This window comes from Cheilinus undulatus, linkage group 13 (genome assembly GCF_018320785.1).
Source record: "Cheilinus undulatus linkage group 13, ASM1832078v1, whole genome shotgun sequence".
Taxonomy (NCBI): Eukaryota; Metazoa; Chordata; class Actinopteri; order Labriformes; family Labridae; genus Cheilinus; species Cheilinus undulatus.
The window spans coordinates 18,334,329-18,357,227 of NC_054877.1; the positions used below are offsets into that span (position 1 = coordinate 18,334,329).

The following is a 22,899-nucleotide window of genomic DNA, read 5'->3' on the forward strand; positions in this document are numbered from 1 at the left end:
AATAATTAACTATTTTGTTCATTTATCATTTTTTTCAGTTGGGTGAGGACACCTTCAACCGTGCCAAGCTGTTGAATGTCGGCTACACAGAGGCGTTGAAGGACGCAGAGTATGACTGCTTCATCTTTAGCGACGTGGATCTGATCCCAATGGATGACCGCAACCTCTACCACTGCTATGACCAGCCGAGACACTTCGCCATCGCCATGGACAAGTTTGGTTTCAGGTGAGAAAACATTTTACTTAGTACAGGATTTAATTTGGACAAGGAAGCTACTTTCTCTCTGCACTTACTATATCTATAAAGTCTTATTGTAACTTGGCCAATTTGATTAAGCTATTATCTGAATAAATAACTGATCCCACCCAAGGGTAGAGCTCAGGTATTAGTCCTTTAAGGGCACTGAAACCTCAGCTCCAATGAGAAATAAGTAAGACATTACCAAGACCCTGTAAACTGTAATTCTGTCCATTCAGTTCCTATAATTAAAATTCTGTGTTGTCAAAAGGTTTACAACTCCAAGGTTTACAACCAGCCCTGACTGTAAGCATTGTGTTTAATTTGTGTGTCTTTGCATTATGACACCACACATACTCTTAATTATCTAAAAGCAGTGGATGTATTGATTAATGGACTGAACATGGCCACTGAGTTTGACCTCTTCATCCAAGAGCTGTCAGTCCATGAGATATATCCAGTTGAAAACACCTCAGGGGCCCAAGCAGGTCCCTGATATAAAGCTCAATAAGCTAATGCTGTCTGGCAGAAAATACAACACCAGTTGGTGCATGGAGTTTCTAACATTTCCAACATCAGTGAAGAAGTAATGACTTTCATCACAGCTTTTTTTTTTGCTTAGAAGTTAAAGGAAGGGGATGAAAGTAAAGTCTGCTGGTTTGAGTGACTTAAAGGACACCGCATTGATTTTAGTTAATTGCTGATCTAAAAATCAGATCTTTGGAGTAAATTGTTTCCCAAGGTCAAAGCCGAGTCGGCAACTTTTCTTTTCCTTCCTGTCCTGTTTCAGTATTCAAGAAAAGCGAGCAACAAGAAAGAAACACAAAGAAAGGATAATGGAATAAAGTTTGTTTGATGCTTCATGGTGCTGACTTACATCAGAGGGTAAATTTTGTAGTTGAGCCGTGTCATATCAACAGAGAAGAAGAGGAGCCCCTTGGCTGTTCTTAAATGTTAAAAAAGCTCTTGAAATGTTTTGATAATAGTTGAAAGACTGTGGTTGAAAGTCAGGTCAGATGAGGTGCTATTGCATTACCTAACCACCCGTAGTACCCCACAGCTCCTCACAGCACCTCACAGCTCTCTAACTAGTAAAGGTCAACCAGGAGTGTGTATTTACAACACAGCTTTTACAATAACATGTGTGTTTGAATATTCAAATTATGCTTCCTTTATGGAGCTTGTGCATACAATCATGTCAACATTGTATCATATTGGATTTTAAGGTTAGAATCAAAGTTATTGTAGTAAACTAAAAGTAACTAAAACACTAAAACTAAAATTCGAAAATCATTTGAGTTAACTGAAACTAAGGCCGCACTCACACTAGGCCATCCGTACCATGCCTGGGCCCGTTTCAGCCTAAAGTCCAGTACGTTTGGCCAGTGTGAGTGCAGTCGTTCCATGCTTCGGTACGGCGCTTCGGGGCCCTGGCATGAAAGGACGAATTGGGCCTAGGCATGGCACAGATGCAAATGAAGGAGCACAAGCGCTGGAATGTGACGTAACAACAAAAGGACGGCCTCAGAGCACAGAGAGCACACCAGGCAGCAGCTGCATGCTAGAGACAGCAGGATGTTTTCTAGAAATATAGAGAGAGAACAATATATTTTGTCTCATGGTATTTCAACAAGTTACAAAGATTTTATCAGAGCTGAAGAATTTAACCCCTTAACGTCTGTTGTTGCTTTTTTGATACATACTTTTATGATACCTCTATCTCATTAATATGATCAATAAATTACTCAAAAAAACTTCTGAATACAATCTGATAAATGATAAAAATGCCCTCAAGTGGATTATCAGTTACCAAAAACACCTAATGAGTAAAATGAGATACTAAAAATATATTTGTAAAATTTTATGGAAATTTGGATTTTTTTTAATTGCTATAGAAAGTTAAATAAACATTTCAGTTCCAAAAATTTAACATTTTCTGGCTATTATTTATGTTTTCAGGCTTTAAGGGGTTAACTTTGCACAGCTCCACTACGACCTTGTTCTAATGGATCCCAGTCCAGTCCACATTTCTGATTAGTTTCAAGCAAAGTCAGGCTTTTACCACTGTGAGAGTTTTTTTTTTACTTTGTGAAATAAAGCTTCTGCCCTTGTTTTTGTCACAAACAGCAGCTCACAGGATAACAAACACCTTGCATCCTCCGTGCGTAAAGGAGAGTGCCAAATACGGGGACAAGTGTGTGCAGGGGTTAATCACACGGCTGATTTAACCTCTCTTATTATAAAACAATAATGGCAAACTATTATCCTCTGAATTAACTTACCTTTAATTTTATTTCATGTTATCAGGAAGTGAAATTGTAATCTTGGTCGCTGACGTTTGAATGGAACATGGTTTAATCCTGTGGTGTATTCACCTCCAGCTCTCATCAGATGGTTAAAATTGCTCTTGTCGCAGTAAACAAAAACAAAAAACACTTTAACATTTAATCCTGCTCTTAACACAGGCTGTCCTATGACATGAGAGCTTGTTTGGTGCAGCACTGAAAGGCATCCAAAATCACATGGCACAGTTCATGGCGCATAAAGGAATGCCAGGGGGATTCAGATAGTACATGGACACGCAGAGGAATGACTGTAGGGGCTTGTATGAGTTACAAAGTCCAGGTTTTATTCAGCAGAAGTCCTTGGAACTCTGATCAGGCTCCAGATTATATGCTGTGAGGATAACTCTCCACTATGGACCGCTTTCTCTCTCTCTCCTCACTGGGCTCTGTATAGTTAATGTAGCTACTGATCCCAGGTCAGGTGAAATAACCTTGGTGTCAGATCAGATATCGTATAAATTTGTTGTCATTTTACAGCCAAAAACAACTCTTATGTATACTGAGTCATCAACACGTATTAGTTCATAAACGGTGGAGTTTTCGTGTGATGACGTCGCCGCATGACGTATCTGTGCCCATGCCTGGATACATTGAGCGGTGTGAGTACCGGTCAAAGGGGGACAGGGGAGGGGGTCAAATGGGCTTCAGCGCGGTTAGAATACGGCCCGGTATGGATGGCCTAGTGTGAGTGCGCCCTAAACAAAAACTAAGCTTTACAAAAAAAAACTAAAACTGTGTAGTGCGTTTACAAAACTAACTAAAATGAAATAGAAATGGAGACAAAATATCCTTAGTTTTAGTCTTTGGCACAACCATACTGACTGGAACCTACACACAAGTCTGTGGAGTGTAAAATTGCCCTATCTGATTGGTTAAGACTTCACACAGTGGTGGTTTTATGTCTGGAGTTGTATTCAAACGTCATCATTAAGTAAATTGATAAAAGAACAGTAGCCTGTTTGAATATGTTTTTAAAAATGTATTATGCTCATTCAGTCCCGACAGCTATTTGTAAAAATCTAAAACTAACACTGAAACTAAGTATTTTTGCAAAATAAAAACTAAACTAACAAACCAGCAGTCAAAACTAATAAAAACTAAATTGAAATCGAACACAGAAAGTGAAAACAAAATAAAAATAGAAACCAATGAAAAAAGTAAAAAGACAAAATGTAATGACCAGTCTTTGTTATACTGCATGTTAATTCACAGCATCAAGTTGGGACAGAGGCATGTTTACTTACTAAGTGTGTTTGTTGTTTGGCCAGTTAGTTAGATGGTTAGTTGTTTGTTAAGTTGGTTGTTAATATGTCGGTTTGTTGGTTGGTTAGTTTGTTCTTTGTTTGTTTGTTTGTTTGTTTGTTCAGTTTGTTGGTTGGTTGATAAGTTTGGTAGTATTTTGGTTAGTTGGTTGGTTGGTTGGTTGGTTGGTTGGTTGGTCGGTTAGTTGATTTGTTGGTTTGATTTTTTGTTTGGTTTTTTGGGTCATTGGTTTTTTGGTTGCTTAGTTGATTTGTTGGTTTGTTTGTTTCGTTGGTTGATTGTTAGTATGTTGGTTGGGTGGTGAGTTTGTTTGTTTGGCTTGTTGGTTGGTATAGTTGTTGGGTTGTTTGTTTGCTTGGTCCGTATATTGGATGGGTTACTATGTTGGTTTAACCCATGGAACTTGAAGCACTAACCATCAGTATAGAAAGTTTGGCCAGTTTGGGTGGTTGATGTCAGCATCCATGTTCAATGAAAAGGTGAATGTGTAGTTAGGGATCTATAAATATCTGTACAGAGCATCACTATAATCTAAGACTAACAAAAACTGCTTTAGCAATACTTTTCCTATAGTTAAAAGCAAGCAGGTGCCAGGGAAGTAGCCTCGTGCATGGGAGGTGACCCAACTGCCAGGCCATTCGCACTTTTTAAGGATCTTTTTTCTTTAAGATTTATCATTATTGTTTAAACTATATTTTATAATTTGAATACATTTCTGGAGACCTCTGCAGCTAATACAACAAAAATTAACTTTTTTCCTATGACATTTTTCCCAAATTGAACATGCCATTCCCAATTAACTGGGTTTTGAAGCTCCTGCATCTATCCATAGTGGGTTTATTCAGACCTAGGCACACATACACTCCATCTAACTCATGTACAGATACACAATACATCATTTATTGGCCAGAGTCAATATATACACGTGCTCGAAACATACAGTCTCATTAGTTTCTGCTTGTTATCCCTCAATAGTGAGCTGTCATTCATTTGACAACACTTGCTGTACAATTTATACGTTCACACATGTAGACACAACACACATGTGCATCAGCCTCTGGTTAGACTTCAGGCACTTGTCATCACACTCCCAGCTGACCTCCATCCCTCTCCACTGGTCTCATTACTGTACATGACCGGAAAATGACTGAAAATGACTATCCACCCACTACACAAACAATCAAATACACACACAATCTAACAAATATGGATATTATAACAAGAGGTTGATACTGTTATTGACAGTAAACAGACTCACCTTAATTATTTTATCTGATGAATTGTATGTCTGTATTTATTTTTATTTGCCTGTATTCATTTTTTAAATGATCTTTCTGAATGCTCATCCTCTCATTATGTTTGGCTTTCTTTACCTTATTCATATTTCTATGGTTTCTCTTTCTCAAAGGATTTTCTAAATGTCAATTGTGTAGTTATTATTGGAATGCACACAGAAAAAATGCCCTTAAAGATTTTTGAGTAGTCAAGCTAACAAGCTTACAAGCAGACAATCCATCTGATTAAAAGCACCAGAGTCGTACTGTGTGCAGCAGCACTTAAGCCCACTTTACTCTCGGTCAATTCATGTGTCTTGAGTGGATTTTGTGTGGAAATGGATCATCCACTTATTGTTGTAACCATGAATTATCCACTTAAGAACGCATCAAAGAATCAGCACATTAAGAAAGATCTGATTGTGTTTATCACTCAAGGATGTCAATCAAATGTAAATTCAGTCGTTCCTATGAGCCAAATCTTGAAGAAAACCACCTCTTATAATGCATCCCTCACTGTGAAGCTGCTGTTTGGTATTCATATTCAATTAAGAAAAAAGGCGCTGTCATCTGAGTGTAAGGCTGCAAGTTGCTCTGAATACATAGAAATCCTATTGCTGTTATTTCTGTGGAAAGCGTAACATTTTAGGTGAGGCTAATAGTTTTTACAACAGTTTACTTTCATTAGAAAGGTTAAAAAAAACTTTTATTGAAGTCTGTACAAAAAAATAATTTTTTTTTCTAAAATCTGAAGATTTGAAAAAATCATGGCCAAGGATGTTTCTGCCTACTTTTTGCAGATGGATGCATTCACATTTATCGGCCACTGCCCTCCTGCTGTAGCTTTCAGACGTTCACCTGAGAGGCATAGCGGTTAGTGTGTTGCAGGAAAAGTGTGGTTTGGAAGTTTTTTAGAATGAGAAAATGGAAACAAAGTTGTAAATAGGCTTTTGAGGGTTGTACTAATGTATGACTACTCAACCGAAGTAAGGACTAAAAGCATTAAGCATGATGTCAATCTGTGTACAGGAACAAAGGCAGGAGCAGCTAGCTGCTACCTTTAGCTATGCTTGACTCAGCATATTGGAGTCACATCATACCCACCAATACAATTACCCTGTGATGAATTTGACTGTTTTCCAAGCTTTGTTTCCTCTTAGGATTTTAAATGGATGTTTAGCCGAATAGGGAAAAAGAAGCCTGGGAATATCCTTAGATATAAAACGTTTTGGTTATCGCCTCAAATCCTTAGCATTGTCTGTCGTAACTTCTTCCTCCTTCTAACATTACCATGTCCCATCTCATATCCTGCAGGCTGCCGTACGCTGGCTACTTTGGGGGAGTTTCAGGTCTCAGTAAAAAACAGTTCCTGAAGATCAATGGCTTCCCTAATGAGTACTGGGGCTGGGGAGGAGAGGATGATGACATCTACAACAGGTAACTGTGCAGCTTTTCATGTTTTTTTCAAACAGTAAGAGCATGAGAAGAAAATGTCTAAACTTCAGCATGTGCCATGAATTGCATTGTGAGTATAGCCCAAACAGAAAACAATATATGAGTGACAATGTTGTCTGACTGTTTAGGGAAGAAAAAAAACCAAAAACATTATCACACGTTGAACAATCCAGTACGTTTTGTTACGGAATAAGAAATAGAGATGGAAGCATTTGATTCAATTAGGCCATCAACTGCAGGTGTGATACAAGGACAATGGCATCATCTGATATTTTCTTCCAGCTATTTGTGTTTTTATTAGGGCTGTCAATAGATTGTAATGTTTAATCGCGATTAATCTCACAAATTTCATAGTTAAGTCAAGATTAATCGCAAATTAATCACATATTTTTTTTAATCTGTTCTATATGTACCATATAGGACTATTTCTCAAAATTTAAGTACCCTTAACAACACAAGTGGACAAAAATACTTTTTTTGTGCAAATGTTTGTTCATGGCAACAACCCAAAACAACAACAAATAAAGTCCAAAACTTCTCTAGACTAAACTCAAAGATACTGAATACTCCAAAAATCTGCTGAGAGCATTACATGGTAAACTCAAGCCCAACAAAAACAACAGATGGAGATACTGACCTTAATGTAATTTTACTAAATAATACTACAATGTAGAGTCTAACTTTAGACTTCTAGAAGTTACTCTTCTGTTGTTCTCAGCAGCTGAACACAGATCAACAGATCTCAACGTTAAACATGGACATATAGAGCATGGTCAGTGAAGTTTAAATCACTCAAAGATAGGGGTGACATGTACAGAACGAATACATGTGGAACAAAGCTCACATAGAAAGACAGAAAACCAGAGCGCAACTCATTGGCACACTGTCCCGGCAACTACACACAACCACACCAAATGACAGCAAAAGCCTGAATATTCCCAGATAAAGTGTCCTGTTTAGGACCACTTTGTTTGCAGTAAAATACAACAGTGGATAAAGACAACAACAGTAGCACTGACATTAATCAGCAGCTGTGTCGCTGACATCACGTCATCCAGCAGACCAATCAAAGCATTTAAAAAGGCTCCACTCAAACAAGAACGTCACTGTTACGAAGAGGAACAACAAAAAGTCTCACCAGCCGGTTGTGAATTTTCTATTATTTAAGATTGTTTTTATTATAACACTGGTGCTCTGGCTCTGTGAATCAAATTAATTTTAGCTTGAACCGTCCGAGGCTCCCCCCTCTGAGGCTGAACCGTCAGCCTCGGAGGGGGGAGAGATAGGACTCCATCATGTCTGCAGCTGCGTCATAGGTAAAGTTATCCTCAGATTTCACTCGGCTCTAACCTCTTAATCCACCAAGATGGGATATGAAAAGTTCTCCCAAACTTTGTAGTAGGTCCCATTGGTTAAAAAAGTAATCAAGTGCTGAAGTCTGTGTTGAAATAGACAGGAAAGACGCTAATTAACATACTTAAAAAGCTAACTCATGGTTGTATGATGATGCGTTCACATTGGCTGGGAAATTTTAGTGTTAAAAGAATGGGTATAAATATATCAATACATCAATTAAAAAACTTGTAATTAAAAAAAATATATGTTTATTAATATTTTTAATCGTTGAAGAACCGTGTGAAGGAGGTTGCTGCATTATTAATCATTTATATGTGATTTATTCAGCCTATTTATTTTAAGACAATTTAATTGAAATGTATATATATTTATGTATTTATTCACTTCAATTACCATTCCGAACTGTGACTTCACAACCGTGGTACGTACCAAACCGAAATTTTTCTGTACCGTTACACCCCTACTCAAAGATCATTCCTGATCCTTCACACTCAAGCAGAGAATTTCAACCTCACATGGGGGAAATAAAGACTCACAGAAACATCCCTTTACACCAGAGGACTCACAACAGGATGATACAAAAACGAGTGACTAAATACATTTGGAGAATTACACTACAGATTACTGAGAGAAGTCAAGTCTCTGCTGAGAGCTCAGCAGTAAGGCACAGACACATCTAATGGTGTTTCACTGTTCTGATGTGATCAGATGTGAGTAAGGTGAACACATCTCCCCTACTCAAGAGAAAAAGCAAGTAATTAATTAAAAATGTCTGCTATTGTTTATCATCTTTTTATTTTCAAATTAAAAACTGCCCAAATGTAAAATAAATGCTGACAATAAGAAACTACCGTCATCAGTCCAGTAGATTTATTGTAATGATGTCGATAAACACAAATTTGAAGCTGCTATTTAAGGTGTAGTAAGAGGACTTAACCCTCTTTTCATTCTTCAGATCATAGAAGAGCTACAGATTTAATCTCAAACCACTTTCTTTCTTCAAAAAATAAAGGGGACCCACAGTCCAATAATGCTTATTACCTCCACCAAGGAGGTTATGTGATCAGCAGGGTTTGTTTGTTCGTTTGTTAGCAACATAACTCAAAAAGTTATGGACGGATTTTAATAAAATTTTCTGGAAATGTCAGAAATGGCATAAGGAAGAACTGACTAGTTTTTGGGATCCAGGAATTTTTTAAAGGATTCTTTACAATTGGGAGATAGGGCTAATGGCGGAGATCTGCGCTCTCCGAGTGCTTTTCTTTTTAGCTTATACCATGATACTCTACAGAGCCCATTCACTGCTTCGCTCTCAGGCTCCCCTGTCACACCAGCCTCTGCTGCTCTGCCCCCTCCTCCTCCTCATGATGTAGCTGGGTATTTAGCAGCATCTGACCATCTCCTATAGGGACTGCAGAGTCTTTGACAGCACCTTGATTGATTTTTTATTAAATTTGGCGTTTATTTACAGTCTCAGTCAAGCGCTTTAGACAGACCTGTAGGAGATGTGATCGGACCCATCAACAGTCAATATAAAGGGGCAGCGGCACTATTGAGCCAGTACATAATGGAAATAATAAATGAATGAATCATACTGGCCCAAAAGTGCGTCGACCCACAAGGAAATGCTCGGTATGCCAGATAGCGAGTCCATCCCTGCTTGCAGAGTTTGTCTGAGCGTCTCCGTTGTAAACAATCCAGCATGGCTCTCTGCATTGGCGGTGTGCTTGGCCAGCAATTGGTCCAGGGTATTTCAGACTCTACGAACTCCAGGTAACTCAGTTACAACAGAACATGCATGTGTTAATCGTGCAACAAAAAATTAGTGGCGTCAAAAGTAATTTGAGTTAATGTGATATTAACGCGTTAACTTTGACAGCCCTAGTTTTTAAATTCTTAGAGAATATCCCAGTTTTGTTTCCTGTAAATCTACATCTGTGACCTCTAGAATTCTGTTTTTTCTTAGCAAATTATAGGGTTCATTCATTCATTCATTCAGACATTTTTTAAGCATACATATTTTTTCCTTTGGTATTACCAGTAAAAAACTTGAAATTTTGCTTCCTTTTGCCAAAAATAAGTGTTTCACCTGGTAGGTTATTATAACTGAAGAAATCAGTTCCCTCATTAAATGAGTATCAAAAGAAATATCTATCTCTCTATTTCTCTCTTTCTTTGTGTCTACTCTTACATACTCTCTCTTCTTTCAGTGTAACAGCATCACCAGAAAGCTGGAGCACTGTAAAATTGCTTCTTTTTTTTCTCATAAAGTGAACTGTGTCGGTCAGCAGTGTTCACAAGATTACAGCTGTTTGTCAGAGCTTTGCAGGATGGGATAAAAGAGATCTGTGTGTCGTTTACCAAGTAGCCATGTTGTGTGTATGTGTTTCTATGTGTGCACAATTATGTGTCAAAGGATGACAGATAAAGCTCAACCTCTAACTTTTTTTATAGGATGATAGCTGCAGTCGACCATTAGACACTGGAGATTTCCCTCAGGGTATAATTCTGCTCTCCAACCAAACCTACTGCAGCTTTTATGAAATGTGAGATGACATGTAGGAAGATCATTAAAATCCAAAATTTTAGAGGAAAACTGGAAATCTGTCTGACATTTGGTGATTTAAATCTACCCTACAGCACTCTGTCTATACATAAAGGCTGTGTAGACTATTATTCTCATGAAATATCAATCTTAACTTACATGAAGTAAGCATATTACTTCATGTTTTTTAACAAGGTGCAACATTTGGTGCAACACGTTCACCAAATTCTGTTTTGTTTAGATATTTAAAGACAAGAACTTACTCATAAGTGCTCAATATATGCAACATTCTGGATATCAGTTTAAGTCAAACATATGTACTGTGCAGGCTTGCCCACAGATTCGGCTGGGCCCCTGACAAGGGGTCAATACATGCGTGCTGTATCAGTAGCATTGCTGCCAGCTTTCCTGGATAACATTTAATTCATTTTGGAGCTGAGAAGTGCAGTCACACTATTATTGGGTCTGATGTTGAAATTATTTATTTGTGCAACTTTTTAACCTCTTTTAATCATTTTTTCTGCCCAGTTGTGCCATTTTATTAGCCACTTGTAAACAATTTGTGAACTTTTTACCCATTTTAGCCACTTTTTAACTGCTTTTCACCATTTTTTTTACCCATTTTTGCTGCTGTAAGACCATTTTTGCTACTTAAAAACCAATTCTGACACTTCTTAACTCTTTTCACCACTTTTTTTGCCACTTTAGACCTAATTTTGGCTTGTTAACTTTTTATGCCAAATTTTTTGCCAACTTTAACCACATTTCACTCTTTCTTATACTCATTTTTGCCACTTGTAACCCCTTTTTACAACTCTTAAGCCAAATATTTGACTTTCCATCAATTTTTTACACATCTGTGAAGTCACCATTAATACTGAGAGGTACATGAAGGTTTTGGAGCAACATACACTTACATGGAGACAACATCTTTTTGAAAGACATCTGTTTTTATTTCAATAAGACAATGCCAAGCTAGTAATTTTGTTGTCTTTGGCTAGAAAAAAACTTAGCACGTCTACAGACATAGACATAAACGCAGGAATGAGCAGCCAAAGTTAAACTACAGTAGTGGTTGCAGGTTGAGGGAAATTGAGGGCATAAAAAGTATTTCTGTGCCGTTCAGCTTCATCGCCCCCTGGTATGTTCTTACTGAGCAGTGTGTTTGCAACATATTGAGAATACAGATGGACATTGGAGAGAAGAAGTGCTGCAGGAGTTGTTTGAGAAGTTTTGGGATACCTTTCTGGCCTGAATCTGGGTCACTGCTGGTCTCCAGTGTTAGAGGATGGATCCAAGCTGTCTCTAAGTGGTGTAGGAGAAGGCTACAGCCAAATAATGGCTAGAAGGTTTTAGGTGGAATATAAGGTGGTAAAATGCTTGCATCTGTAAGTTTACAGTTGGTTGTTTTATGTCAGTTTTATAGATGTGCCTGTAAGCAGCATTGTAACAGCTGAATGCTGTTTTTCCTTGTGTATATCATGTTTGTTTGCAACTGTGGACACTTCCAGAGTGTAAGGAAAACGTGATGAAGTGATAAATATGTGACAGGTTTTTAATCACTCCTTATTTTCTTTTCTGCCATTCTCTTTGTGTCCTTTATTTCCAGAGTCTGTTTTTTTTTAATTATTTAATGAACAAAATATTGGCAGAAACATGTGAATAAAACTGGGAAGGTTATCTCTTGCTTTTCTCCGAGGCTAACAACCCCTCCCAACATCCATGCTCGCATGTCAGGGCTTTCTTGTTTTTTTCAGCTTTCACAGAGCATTCAAAAGGGAACATGTCCTTGAAAACACACTCGGCTGTTTGAAAAGAAAAAGTGTGTATCATGTGGATAGAGCTGAAGCTCTCTACAGAACAGACTCCCGGTCATTTCTCTGCCCTGACGTCTTGTTTTGGATTTTTTCTTTTTTAGTCTTGTCATTGTAATTTTCTGGATTTTTGTGTTTGAAGTGTAGAAACCTTGGTGCAAAAATGATAATATCTGTATCTAAAATGCCATGCAGAGTATTGAGGTGAGAGGCGATATTCTGTTGTCTGATGGTTTTGTGTTATGATTATTACTGAGTAATGCTGCACTACTGTATGTTTTCAATCAGTTGTTTGTGTAAAAGGGCCTTAAGCAAGCTAACATTTATAAAGCCATTAAGACAGAAATGTAAATGCAGAGAAAAAATGTTTTCATATGTTTTCATAAAAACTCTGGTAGAATACATCAAAAAGAGAAAATTGGAGCAAGTCCTGACTCATCAAAATAAGATCTTCTTGATAGCAGCCCTGTGATATTTGATGTTTACAAAAGCTCATATTTTTTTGGAACAACAGTGATGTTGGTATTTTGCTAACTTTAAATAACATTTCTCTGCTGGCTCTACACTTTTCATGCTCACCTGTTAAGTTACCTAAAATATGTTCCAAGTACTTGCTTCAAAAAATATTTAAGTTTCAAAGTGCTTCTTTAAATATGAAACTTTTTTTTGTATTTTTCAAAAATGTACGAGCGCGAGTGCAGTCATAAATATATGGGTGGCACCTTCAAAATATGATATGAATCATTTTTCATTTCAAAATCTCAAGCATGCGTTTTAGATATGGCCATGGGTGTTCAAGAAGAGCGAGAATGGCCTTCCCTCTTTACTGTCGCAGCCATCAACACTGTGAACGGCCTGATCTGAGGTTAATGTTTGCTCTACACTTGTTTCAAGTCCAAATATGGAGACGTACAATGCATAAATATGGCAACACCACATGGGCAAATGCCATGGAGAACTACACAGAGACAGTTTAGTAATGGTTTTTATAAGGAAAAGGAGAGGTAATTTCTTTGCTGGGTTTCAAGCAACTGTAGCAAGTTATGATAGTCAAAAGTACAACATTTGTCTTTTAATTGCATTGGAGTGAAAGTAAAATGTTGACCTCGAAGTTGCAGGTACTGAAGGCCAAAAAAATATGTACCAGCAAAAACTCATTTTTATATTTATCTCCCAACTAACAATCAAAAAGAGACACCTGGGCAGGTGTGTGTGATAAAAATTTAATGTCTTAAACATAATTTAATTTTGCACAGGAGGCCTGAGATTTATTCTCTTTTATAAATGAGCTCAAAGACATTTGCGACTGTTATGAAATTATCTTGGTTTCCCATTTTTTTCTTATTTTTGTTGAAACAGAAAAGTTATTCGGATTCCATAATCAGTTTGTGCCGGATTGACTTGGATCGGATCAGGCCAAATCATTCTGTGTTTTAATTAACCACCAGGGAATCGAATTGCAGCCTGTGAATCAGATTCGAATCAACCCGTCTTGAGAAGGAGAGATTCACACCCCTAGCAGCACCTCTTTTTTAAAAATGAATGGACGGGCAACAAAAGGCCAGAAAAGTAAGTGATACTAATGAAAAACAGCTGAAGAGGCAGACTCTCTCAGAAGTAAGGATAGGCACTGTGAAAACCTGCGTCTGAAAATTGTAGAAGAATTTCAGAAAAGTGTTCTTCACCGTACAATTTTAGAGACTTTCAATATCCCACCATTTTCAGTTAGTGGAGAAATAACTGAACGCAAGGGACAAGGTCATGATCTTTGGACCCTGGGGTGGAATTGCAGTAAAAACAGCCATGATTCTCAGGCACCAGTGTGGCTCAGTAAGTGGAGCAGGCGCATGGTCAAAGGTTGTAGTCCTCACCGCACTGGTCACAGGGTTGACCCCTGGTCTCGACTCATGTTTGGTGCATGTCTTCCACCATTCCCCTCCCCTAACATTTCCTATCTCTTTTCAGCTGTCCTCTCAAAAAGAGGCAAAAATGGCCAAAAAAAAAAAACGCAGTTCACCAATCCTCCCACAAATGCAAATTAAAGCTTTATCATGCAAAGAGGAAACCATTTGTGAACACAGTCCATAAATGCTGCCATTTTCTCTGGACAAAATCTCATTTAAAATGGACTAAAGAAAAATGAAAAACTGTTCTGTGGTCACATTAATCAAAATTTGATTTTCTTTTTGGAAACCATGGATGCCATGTCCTGAAGACTAAAGAGGAGTAGAACATCCAGTTTGTTGTTTTAGAGCAACATATGCTACCATCACGACAACATCTTCATAGAAAGCCTTGCATATTTTAGCAAGACCACATACCACATGCATCACAACAGCATGGCTTCACAGTACAAGAGTCTGGGTGCTGCCCTTGAGCAAGACACTAAAGCTCTAATTCAGTGGTTCTCAATCTTTTTTCAGTCATGTATCCCCTGTGAAGTATATTTTCAGCCAAGTACCCCCTAAACAGCGCAAAGCTTTTTGGCCAAAAAGAAAGACATCAAAGAGTGCTGTGACAGCCGTCTGATTTATCAAACTTTGTTACTGATAAACAATTATAAATTACAAATATTTTAAATGTTAAAAATACATGACTAAATGCATGGTACAGCTTCTCATCACCAAATGTGGGAATTCAAATTAATGTATTGAAAACAGTGATTGGACAGGCATAAAACCATTTAATCCCAGAGTTGTGCAAAACTCTGCTCGGCTGCAGTGGTCTCTCTGGAACAATTTGGAAATGTAAACATAGAAAGAACTAAAAACCTGTAAATAATAAACTAATTATAAAAAAGACAGCTTAGTGCCCCTTTTTGGGATCATAATAAAGATCTCCACTCAAACTGAAATCAGGAACTTAGTTATAGATCAGCATTTCTTCACAAAAATAAATCACGAACCTTTTTATGAATGGAGTGATTGTGAATACAGTGATTGACAGGCATGTTCCAGTATGGGTCAAACCATTCTGCCAACGGGGGAGACTCAGGGGGTTTTAGGGTGATTAAATTTAATTAATTTACAAAATATAAACTCCACTTTATAAACTTAAGGTCCTTACACTCTATATGCATTTTTTTCGTGCAAATTATTCGCACTAAATATTTACATTTCGAACCTGTAGCGAGTCAATGCAAGCAACATTGCTGCGGATATTTTTTCAAAGTTTCGCTCCGATGAGCGCACATGGTGGTGTTCCTGATTTTTGAGGCAGACAGAGGAACAAAAACATTCTCCTCTCTAACACCACCTGATATTTGTCCTCTCCTCTTACCTGTCCGTAGTCAGTTCTTGTGTTTTTGCCTCATGTAGCCTGGTAGAGAGGGAGACAGGCAGCAGGCAGCCCCACATGTCCACATGAGTGCAAATGTGCTACTCGCACAGCTGGAGCTGTTTCTGAACTACCGGGACTTTATTCCAGTGAAATATTTACCAACACAGTCTCCTCTGACCTCAGACATATGACTTATAAATGCTACGGATCAACCAGCTCACTGAAATTACTCCTCTGACCAATGTGGAACACAAACAGGTGAGCCGATCTGTGGGTGAGTTAACCACTCTCACCGCGACCCTCAGCTGTGCCCTATTACTCTTATTGATCATATTTGACATAAAATGAATGAAAGTCAGTCTCTCCTCTTACAAACTTGGCTGGCACAGTGAATGAAACAGTGAAACTAAACGGCACTGATGTCCTGGCTGTGCATAAAAGTGCTGCGTTACGTATGGAGTGAAGGACGGGGAGGGAGAAACCTTTTATCTTCCGCTCCAATAAATGTCACTGTTTATCAGATAACAGAGAAAACACACCACAGACGTTCGCAGCACGAATGTGATTTTAGAATGTATGTAATATACTGGCAACATCGTGTCGCTCCTGACGTGCATAGAAAGACGCTATTTTCTGAAATAGCCAGAATATATTTTAAAATCTCACGTACCCCCTGGAGTGCCTTCACGTACCCCTAGGGGTACACATACCCCCATTTGAGGACCACTGCTCTAATTCACTGCAGCTGCCTCACTCTGGGGGGCTGAGTTTCTCCTTGAAGGAAAAATAAAGTACATCTTCTTTTTCCTCCACTAATTTCTAATTTTTAGAAATGGCCTCATCATTTTTATGACATCTAAATGTTCTTTCATTTTAATCTGTTGTGTTTTAGAGTGTAGTAAAACTGAGCCTCCAGCTGAAAGAACTAACAAGTTAGGCGTCTCTCTCGCTCTCTCTCTGGGTAGCAATGACTGAAGGAGAGTACAGAAATGGAGAGATAAAAGAAGAGCATAGATCAGAGAGTATGGTGGTTTTTCTGTGGTTAGAAAGTACCAAAGTTCACAGCTTTGATCTGGTTTGATTGCGAATGTTTCAATCACCCGTCCAGTAGTAGTGTCTTTAACCCTCCATCTTCTCCCTCCTTTAAAACCAGCTAAATGCCAAAAACACTCCCCCTCCCTTTTTGTACTCTTCCTCTTCTCTGCCCCTCTAACCCTCCACATCTTGTTTCTTACCCCCTCTCTCACTTGCCTCAGGACTTTCCTTTTTTATACCAGTTGATGCCACAGACCGCAGCACTGCCCCTGCTAGTCTAACGTTTGCTGGAGGGAACTGGCTGTCTGTGCTGCTCAGTGTGGCCTGAGCCTGTAGCGGGAAGGACACATGCCACTTACACAACTACCAGTGCCACTTGCATCCCCCACCCCCGCCCCTGTTGGAAAAGTCAGTGGGCATCACTGAAGGAGGAAGGGATTTTTACCATCGTCCTCTCTGAACATGTAGCAGTAGCCTCGGGCAGAAACTACACCTGTCCCAAAGGGGGGGGGGGGGCTTCATGACAGGCAAGCCTCTCCGTGCTGCTTTCTTCCTCACCCCTCCTGCCTCCCCTCCTTGATACCTCCCGGTGGTTTATACAGAGCCTGAGCTGGAGTCTTGTACACATGCATGCAACACAGAGAGTAAGAACTGCAGAAGACTGTGAGAGAGTCTGGATGGAGGGAGAAGCTTTCGAGTTTCAGCCACATTTCCAGGTTTGGAAAAGTATCCATCAGCTTGGAGTTGCAAACATTGCCATGCTTTTACAATATCATGTTAAGATCTTTATTTGCTCCTTTTTTTCCTTTAATTAATGCATGTGCTTGCCTTGAGTAGACCTGGGGCTTCTATTTAGCTCCTTTTATTTCATTTGCAGCTGAAGCAAGGATTTTATGATTTCAAACAGGCATTAGAAGTCGTTGTTTAAAGTCTCTGTTATGTTTAGCCTCCTCCCTGAATGTGCCAGTGGGTAGATAAATGGATCTCTGTGCCATCTTCCAAGGTAGTTAAAGAAGCAAAAATCGAATCAGTGAAGCCAGCAGGACATGCAGAGCTGTGTGGTTGCATCTGACTGTGTACGTGTCGTGCGCTCCCACACTCCCACAAAGCCATAATGTACTGTAAACTCATAGAGGGAGACACTAAATATCAACATTAATGCATGAGGGGGTAATTGTAGGAACGCTTTATTGCAGCAATGCTAAAGAAATGCACTATGTGAACACCAAATTTAAAAAAAAGCATTGTTAGACTGTGTTTATGCTATAATGGAGGCAGCTGGGGGGGAGGAGGTTAAGCTTCACCAGCAGCAGAAGTGTGGTGCATCAGCATTAATGCAAGCAGGGATTAGTGAGAAGTACGTCATATTTAAATGCACCACTGGTTTGATAGAAAGTACTGTGATTGGCTATAGGAGCTCATGATAATAGGGATCAGCTGGCTGTCAGGTGATCACAGCTAGGCATATAAATATCATGTCCTGCATGTACTTAGACTAAGCTTCATTTTCTGTGTTTGCTTTTAGAACTTTCGGCTCATTAAATCTTTAAATTGAACTAAGGTGAAAACATTACTGTCACTTTAATGAAGCATTAAACTCATAAAGTGTATTACATTTGTTAAATATTATAAGCAAAAATAGCATTGAGATGGTCATTTCAAGCAAATTTGTTCTCCTAAAAGTCATGGCCTTTTTCTTCAATAAATGAAAACTGGGTAAAATGATTTAAAAAAAAAAAAAAAAAAAAAAGATCAAACAATCCTTAGGTCTGGCTGTTAAAAATCCTAACTGTGCTGCATGAATATCGACCATGATAGACCAAGAGGTATGTCATAACAAGTTAGCTGGATGCTAACACATAATGGAAATTGGCATTTGCTGACTCACAGATTTAGCTTTGGATCACCCTGATTCTAACTTGGAACAATGCCAAGTAGATAAAAAAATGAAGGGATCATTTTTTCAACATGATGAAGTGAAACAGATTGTTTACAAGTGCCTGGTAAAAAAACAGCTGGATGAGCATTTTGCAACTAATTAGGTAAATTGGGACCAGTCCATTACATGACTGGGTATAAAAGGAGTATCTTAGAGAGACAGAGTCTCTTAGAAGTAAAGATAGGCAGAGGTTCATCGATGTGTGAAAGACTTATCCCACTAACTACAGTACATAATATCATCACAGTGGCGCACACAGACTTTTTCAAGGGCAGGGGCGAAACGAAAAAAGGGCATATACAGCACGTTCTCGCCACTGAAGAGGGCACTAAGTTTTGTGTGTTTCTGAGGGCACTTTAGACATATTTATATGTAATAGCACATTATGCAGCCTTAAAACAGACTAACTAGACAGACTGCTCAAGTTAGTATGTAGTCAGGATCAGCATCCACAAGAAGTGTGTTCGTTGGACTGTGAAGAACACACAGAAATGAACAAATCCCTAGGGGGTCTGGGGGTCTTCCCCCAGAATATTTTCAATTAAGTAGATGCCATTTCCTGTATTCTAGTGAATTTTAACACCATATTAGCACCAGATAATCCAAACCGGTTCTGTGAGATATAGTTCCGGCTTAATATAGATCAAAAAGGGTCCAACATAAAAGTCATTGCAACACTAATGTTTCATAGTATTTCTTGGTCCTAATGGTCTTCTGGAGTTTAGTGTGTTTTCTTCACCCAAGATTGCAGTTTAGTGTGTTTTGCCAATGAGGAGGGTACTTAAACATGTCTTTTTCCCACCCAAGTGGGCAGTTTATCATGTTTTAACAAGCCAAGGGGGCTATATAGTGTGTTTTTCCATCCAAGGGGGCAGTTTAGTGTGTTTTAACCAACCGGGAGCACTTTAGCATATGTTTTGGCTCCAAAGAGGGCACTTTAGCATGTGTTTTGGCTGTTGAGGGCACTTTAGCATGTGTTTTGGCTCCCAAGAGGGCACTTTAGAGTGTGTTTTGCCTTCCAAGAGGGCACTTTAACACACGTTTTGGCTCCCAAGAGGGCACTTTAGTGCGCGTTTCTCAACAACTGGGCCACGAAGGGGGGCGACAGTGCCATCTATTGTGTGAATAATCAATGCCATTGGACACACTTGGGCAACAAAACACACCTGTTAGTCATATGTTCCAATGCTTTTGCTCACATGAGGGGACTGTACATATGCTCCCATCCAGACAATGTCTGTTTCTCTTCTTTGAAAAGAGAAAACGTCAGTGCAGTGTGAAAAGAGATCTTTTAAACAGGTGTCCTATAATAAGTATAATGAGACATTCTTGACTTGAAAATGGGCAAACACGCTTGAATTTGAGTTTTTGCAGCAGAGGCTCAGAAGAAATGATCCTAGGACAAGGAACCAGGTCATAAAATGACACGTTATTATCGATCCTGATTTGAATTTTGATTCATGCATCAGCGGTGTCACTAAATAACCGCCATCCTCAGAAATTCACAGCTCTCCATACCAGTCACAGTGTGTGATGTGGCTGTGGTTTATAAAAGCTTTTTCACCAAGAAACTCCAGTTGATTGAAAATGCAGCCGACAGCATCTTGGACCCAAGAAATTGAAAATGTGATCATTGCACTCCGATGCTCAGACGTCTCCACTGGCTACCTGCAGCTCACAGTATTGATTTTAAGACTTTGGCTCCTGGTCTGTATAGGAACTGCTGGTCTGAAGAATAGATTTTTGACATGTTTTCAGTTTATCAAACCAGCAGATCCCTCAGGTTATATGCCGGTTGTATTTTGTTTTATTTAGCCTCTATAGTTTCATGCAAAAATCTTGTTGAATGCAGGAAGGAACCTAAAACTGAAGATTCCTTTAAAAATACAAAATACATCTGAGCACCCTTTCTGACGGTGTTAATTTAGTTTAATCTTAATCTGGTCTTTAACAAGGCTACACACAGGCTGCACTGGAATAGGATCACTCATAGTAGCTCTGGGGGAACCTTAAATTTCTCCTGGTGCTGTGCTGTATGTAACTTACCCAGCAAGTGAAATGTGTGCTCGTATTGTGTGTGACCTTCTCTGTAAGGGTTAGATCCTTTTTTGGGTTTCTAAATTGGATACATTCAGCTGCCTCACTTCTTCTCCCCCCTCTGTGTCAAATTGCTCCAAAGGGCACAAATAATGAAGGATGCAGTTATAGAAGCAGGGTGAGGAAGGAGGTAAGAAAAGTGGAAGATGCTCAGGAAGAAAATAAGAGGCAAGTGAGGGGATTGGAGTGAAGTAGAGGAGAGGAGAGGAGAGGAGGGATATGAAGGGTGTATGGCAGAGAGAAGTAAAGCATTGAACAGGATACAGTCAGAGAGAAACAGCCGCAGTCAGCAGCTGCTGGTGCAGGAAATAAACATGCAAGGAAGCAGCAAAGCAGAAACTGACCAAACGTCATCAAATTTACCTTATAGTTGGAAAAAAAATAAGAGCCAGCAATATTACATGTTAAGGGTGAGTTCTTTGAGAAATGTAGTAAAGATCAGTTTCTGTGTTTTTTACATAGCCCAGTGTTAAAAGTGCAGTATGTATGCGCCTGCCTCTGCAAACTGATATCTATGTCTATATCGTATTAGTGTTTTGTGGAGCTGACTTGTGATGGCCCATGATTAACAGCTTAGTGGATGGAGGTGAGAAGTTTGTACTCAACTTGGAAATGTCTAGTGGGGCCACACTGTACGGGCTCGGGTGGAAGGAAGTGGAGTTATTCTGTGATGAGCTGAGGCAGCAGACACACAACCAATGGCAGGGAATCACCGTGGCAAAGTCAGCAGCACAAAACATGAATGAGACAGAGTCTCAGAACAGCAGATCATGCTTCTTCATATGGCAGTCTTTGATGTAACAGGTCGCAGGTTCGACTCCCATACCTGGCGCTGCTTTGCGCTATATTTCCCCCACTCTTTCCCCCAATATTTTCCGTATTCCTTCAGCTATCATATCCAATAAAGGCAGAAATAATCCTTAAGAAAGCTTGTCTTGAAATAATTGGTAAAACTGCATAAATTTAGGAAAATTAACTGAATATATCAGGCAGCATCCTTGAACAAAACACCACAGACTAATTTCACCTCCTTCTAATGGTCTGAATTTGCTCCAGAGTCTTTCTGATATAATGTAGACTTTTTAAATTGATTTTAATCTGATTTGTTGAGACTTCTTTATGCACCTTACCTCCTGAAAGTTGGCTTTTGGACCCTGAATCCCTCTGTTTCTTTTATAATGATTATCTTCATACTCATTAACGCCCTTATTAAAAAACAGATTATTTTTCTCTTCACTCTGGTGTGAGTCTGCAGAGATCAAATCCTCCCATCTCCTATTTTCACCCACACACCTTCTGACTTTTCTATTACTTTCTCTCTGCTGTGCATCTCCCAGCCCTGAACACACCACCATCACCACCACCCACTCCTCCTCTTCCTCCTCATTGTCTTCCCCCATCTCATTTCAGCAGGCAGAGAAAAGTGAGGCAGGACATCAGGCTTAGCTCCCAGTTCTCCTCCACTCCATTGCTCTAATGCAATTAACTTCACTGGTGGGAATAAAAGAGGAGAGCTGCAGAAATTCCTGATTAATCCAATCAAAAAGGTCCATGCTCCCCCGAGTTTGTCCTTGTGTATGTGTGTCCAGACCAGTGTCCAAACTGCTGTAATAATGTTCTTTAATGCACACATCCATTGTTGCTCTTACAAATGAAACTTTTCATGTAGAGTTGGATCAGCAGGAAGATAGTTTCCAAGGAAAGAAGAACTGGCTTTACTTCACAAAGATTTCAAACAGAAAATATCTCTGTTAAATCATTTTCAAACACTTCGGAAAATTTCAAGAACATTTCATGACAGGCTTCACTGAAATCTTCCAAAGTTCTCTATTACATGTGTAACACAGAGATGGGAGAAGAAGGTCACAGAAACTTTTTGAAGCATTATTAACTATTAACCTCATTATGTTGTACTCAAATAAACACTGAGAGATGACAAGTGTGCATCTATATTCATGTGATTTCTGTGATTATTATTTTAAATCACGTAGCCTTCAAAATAATTTCAGATACTGGTTTTCATTTCATTTATTGCAATAACTATTAACAGGACTACTTGCTCCAGCCAGCACTGTGAAATTTGTGAGCATGCAGGGTTTATTTACCAAGGTGAAGAGGTTGAGACTTTTAAGGTCCAGAGGACATCACCTTCGCTGCATGTTTCAGCTCCTTACACAGATGTTCAATAGGATTTAGATCAGGGCTCATAGAGGGCCTCTTCAGAATGGTTCAATGTTGTGTTCTTAGCCATTCTTGGCT

General features: G+C 39.0%; 1 protein-coding gene across 1 annotated transcript in view; it reads left to right on the forward strand.

Annotated features, from left to right (window-relative positions):
• Window positions 1-22,899, forward strand: part of b4galt2 (UDP-Gal:betaGlcNAc beta 1,4- galactosyltransferase, polypeptide 2) — a 314,504-nt gene that overhangs the window by 257,587 nt on the left and 34,018 nt on the right. Inside the window, exons 5-6 of the mRNA XM_041803017.1 lie at window positions 39-226; window positions 6,435-6,557. Of these exons, the coding sequence (XP_041658951.1) occupies window positions 39-226; window positions 6,435-6,557 (311 nt within the window). The remainder of the gene's footprint in view (window positions 1-38; window positions 227-6,434; window positions 6,558-22,899) is intronic.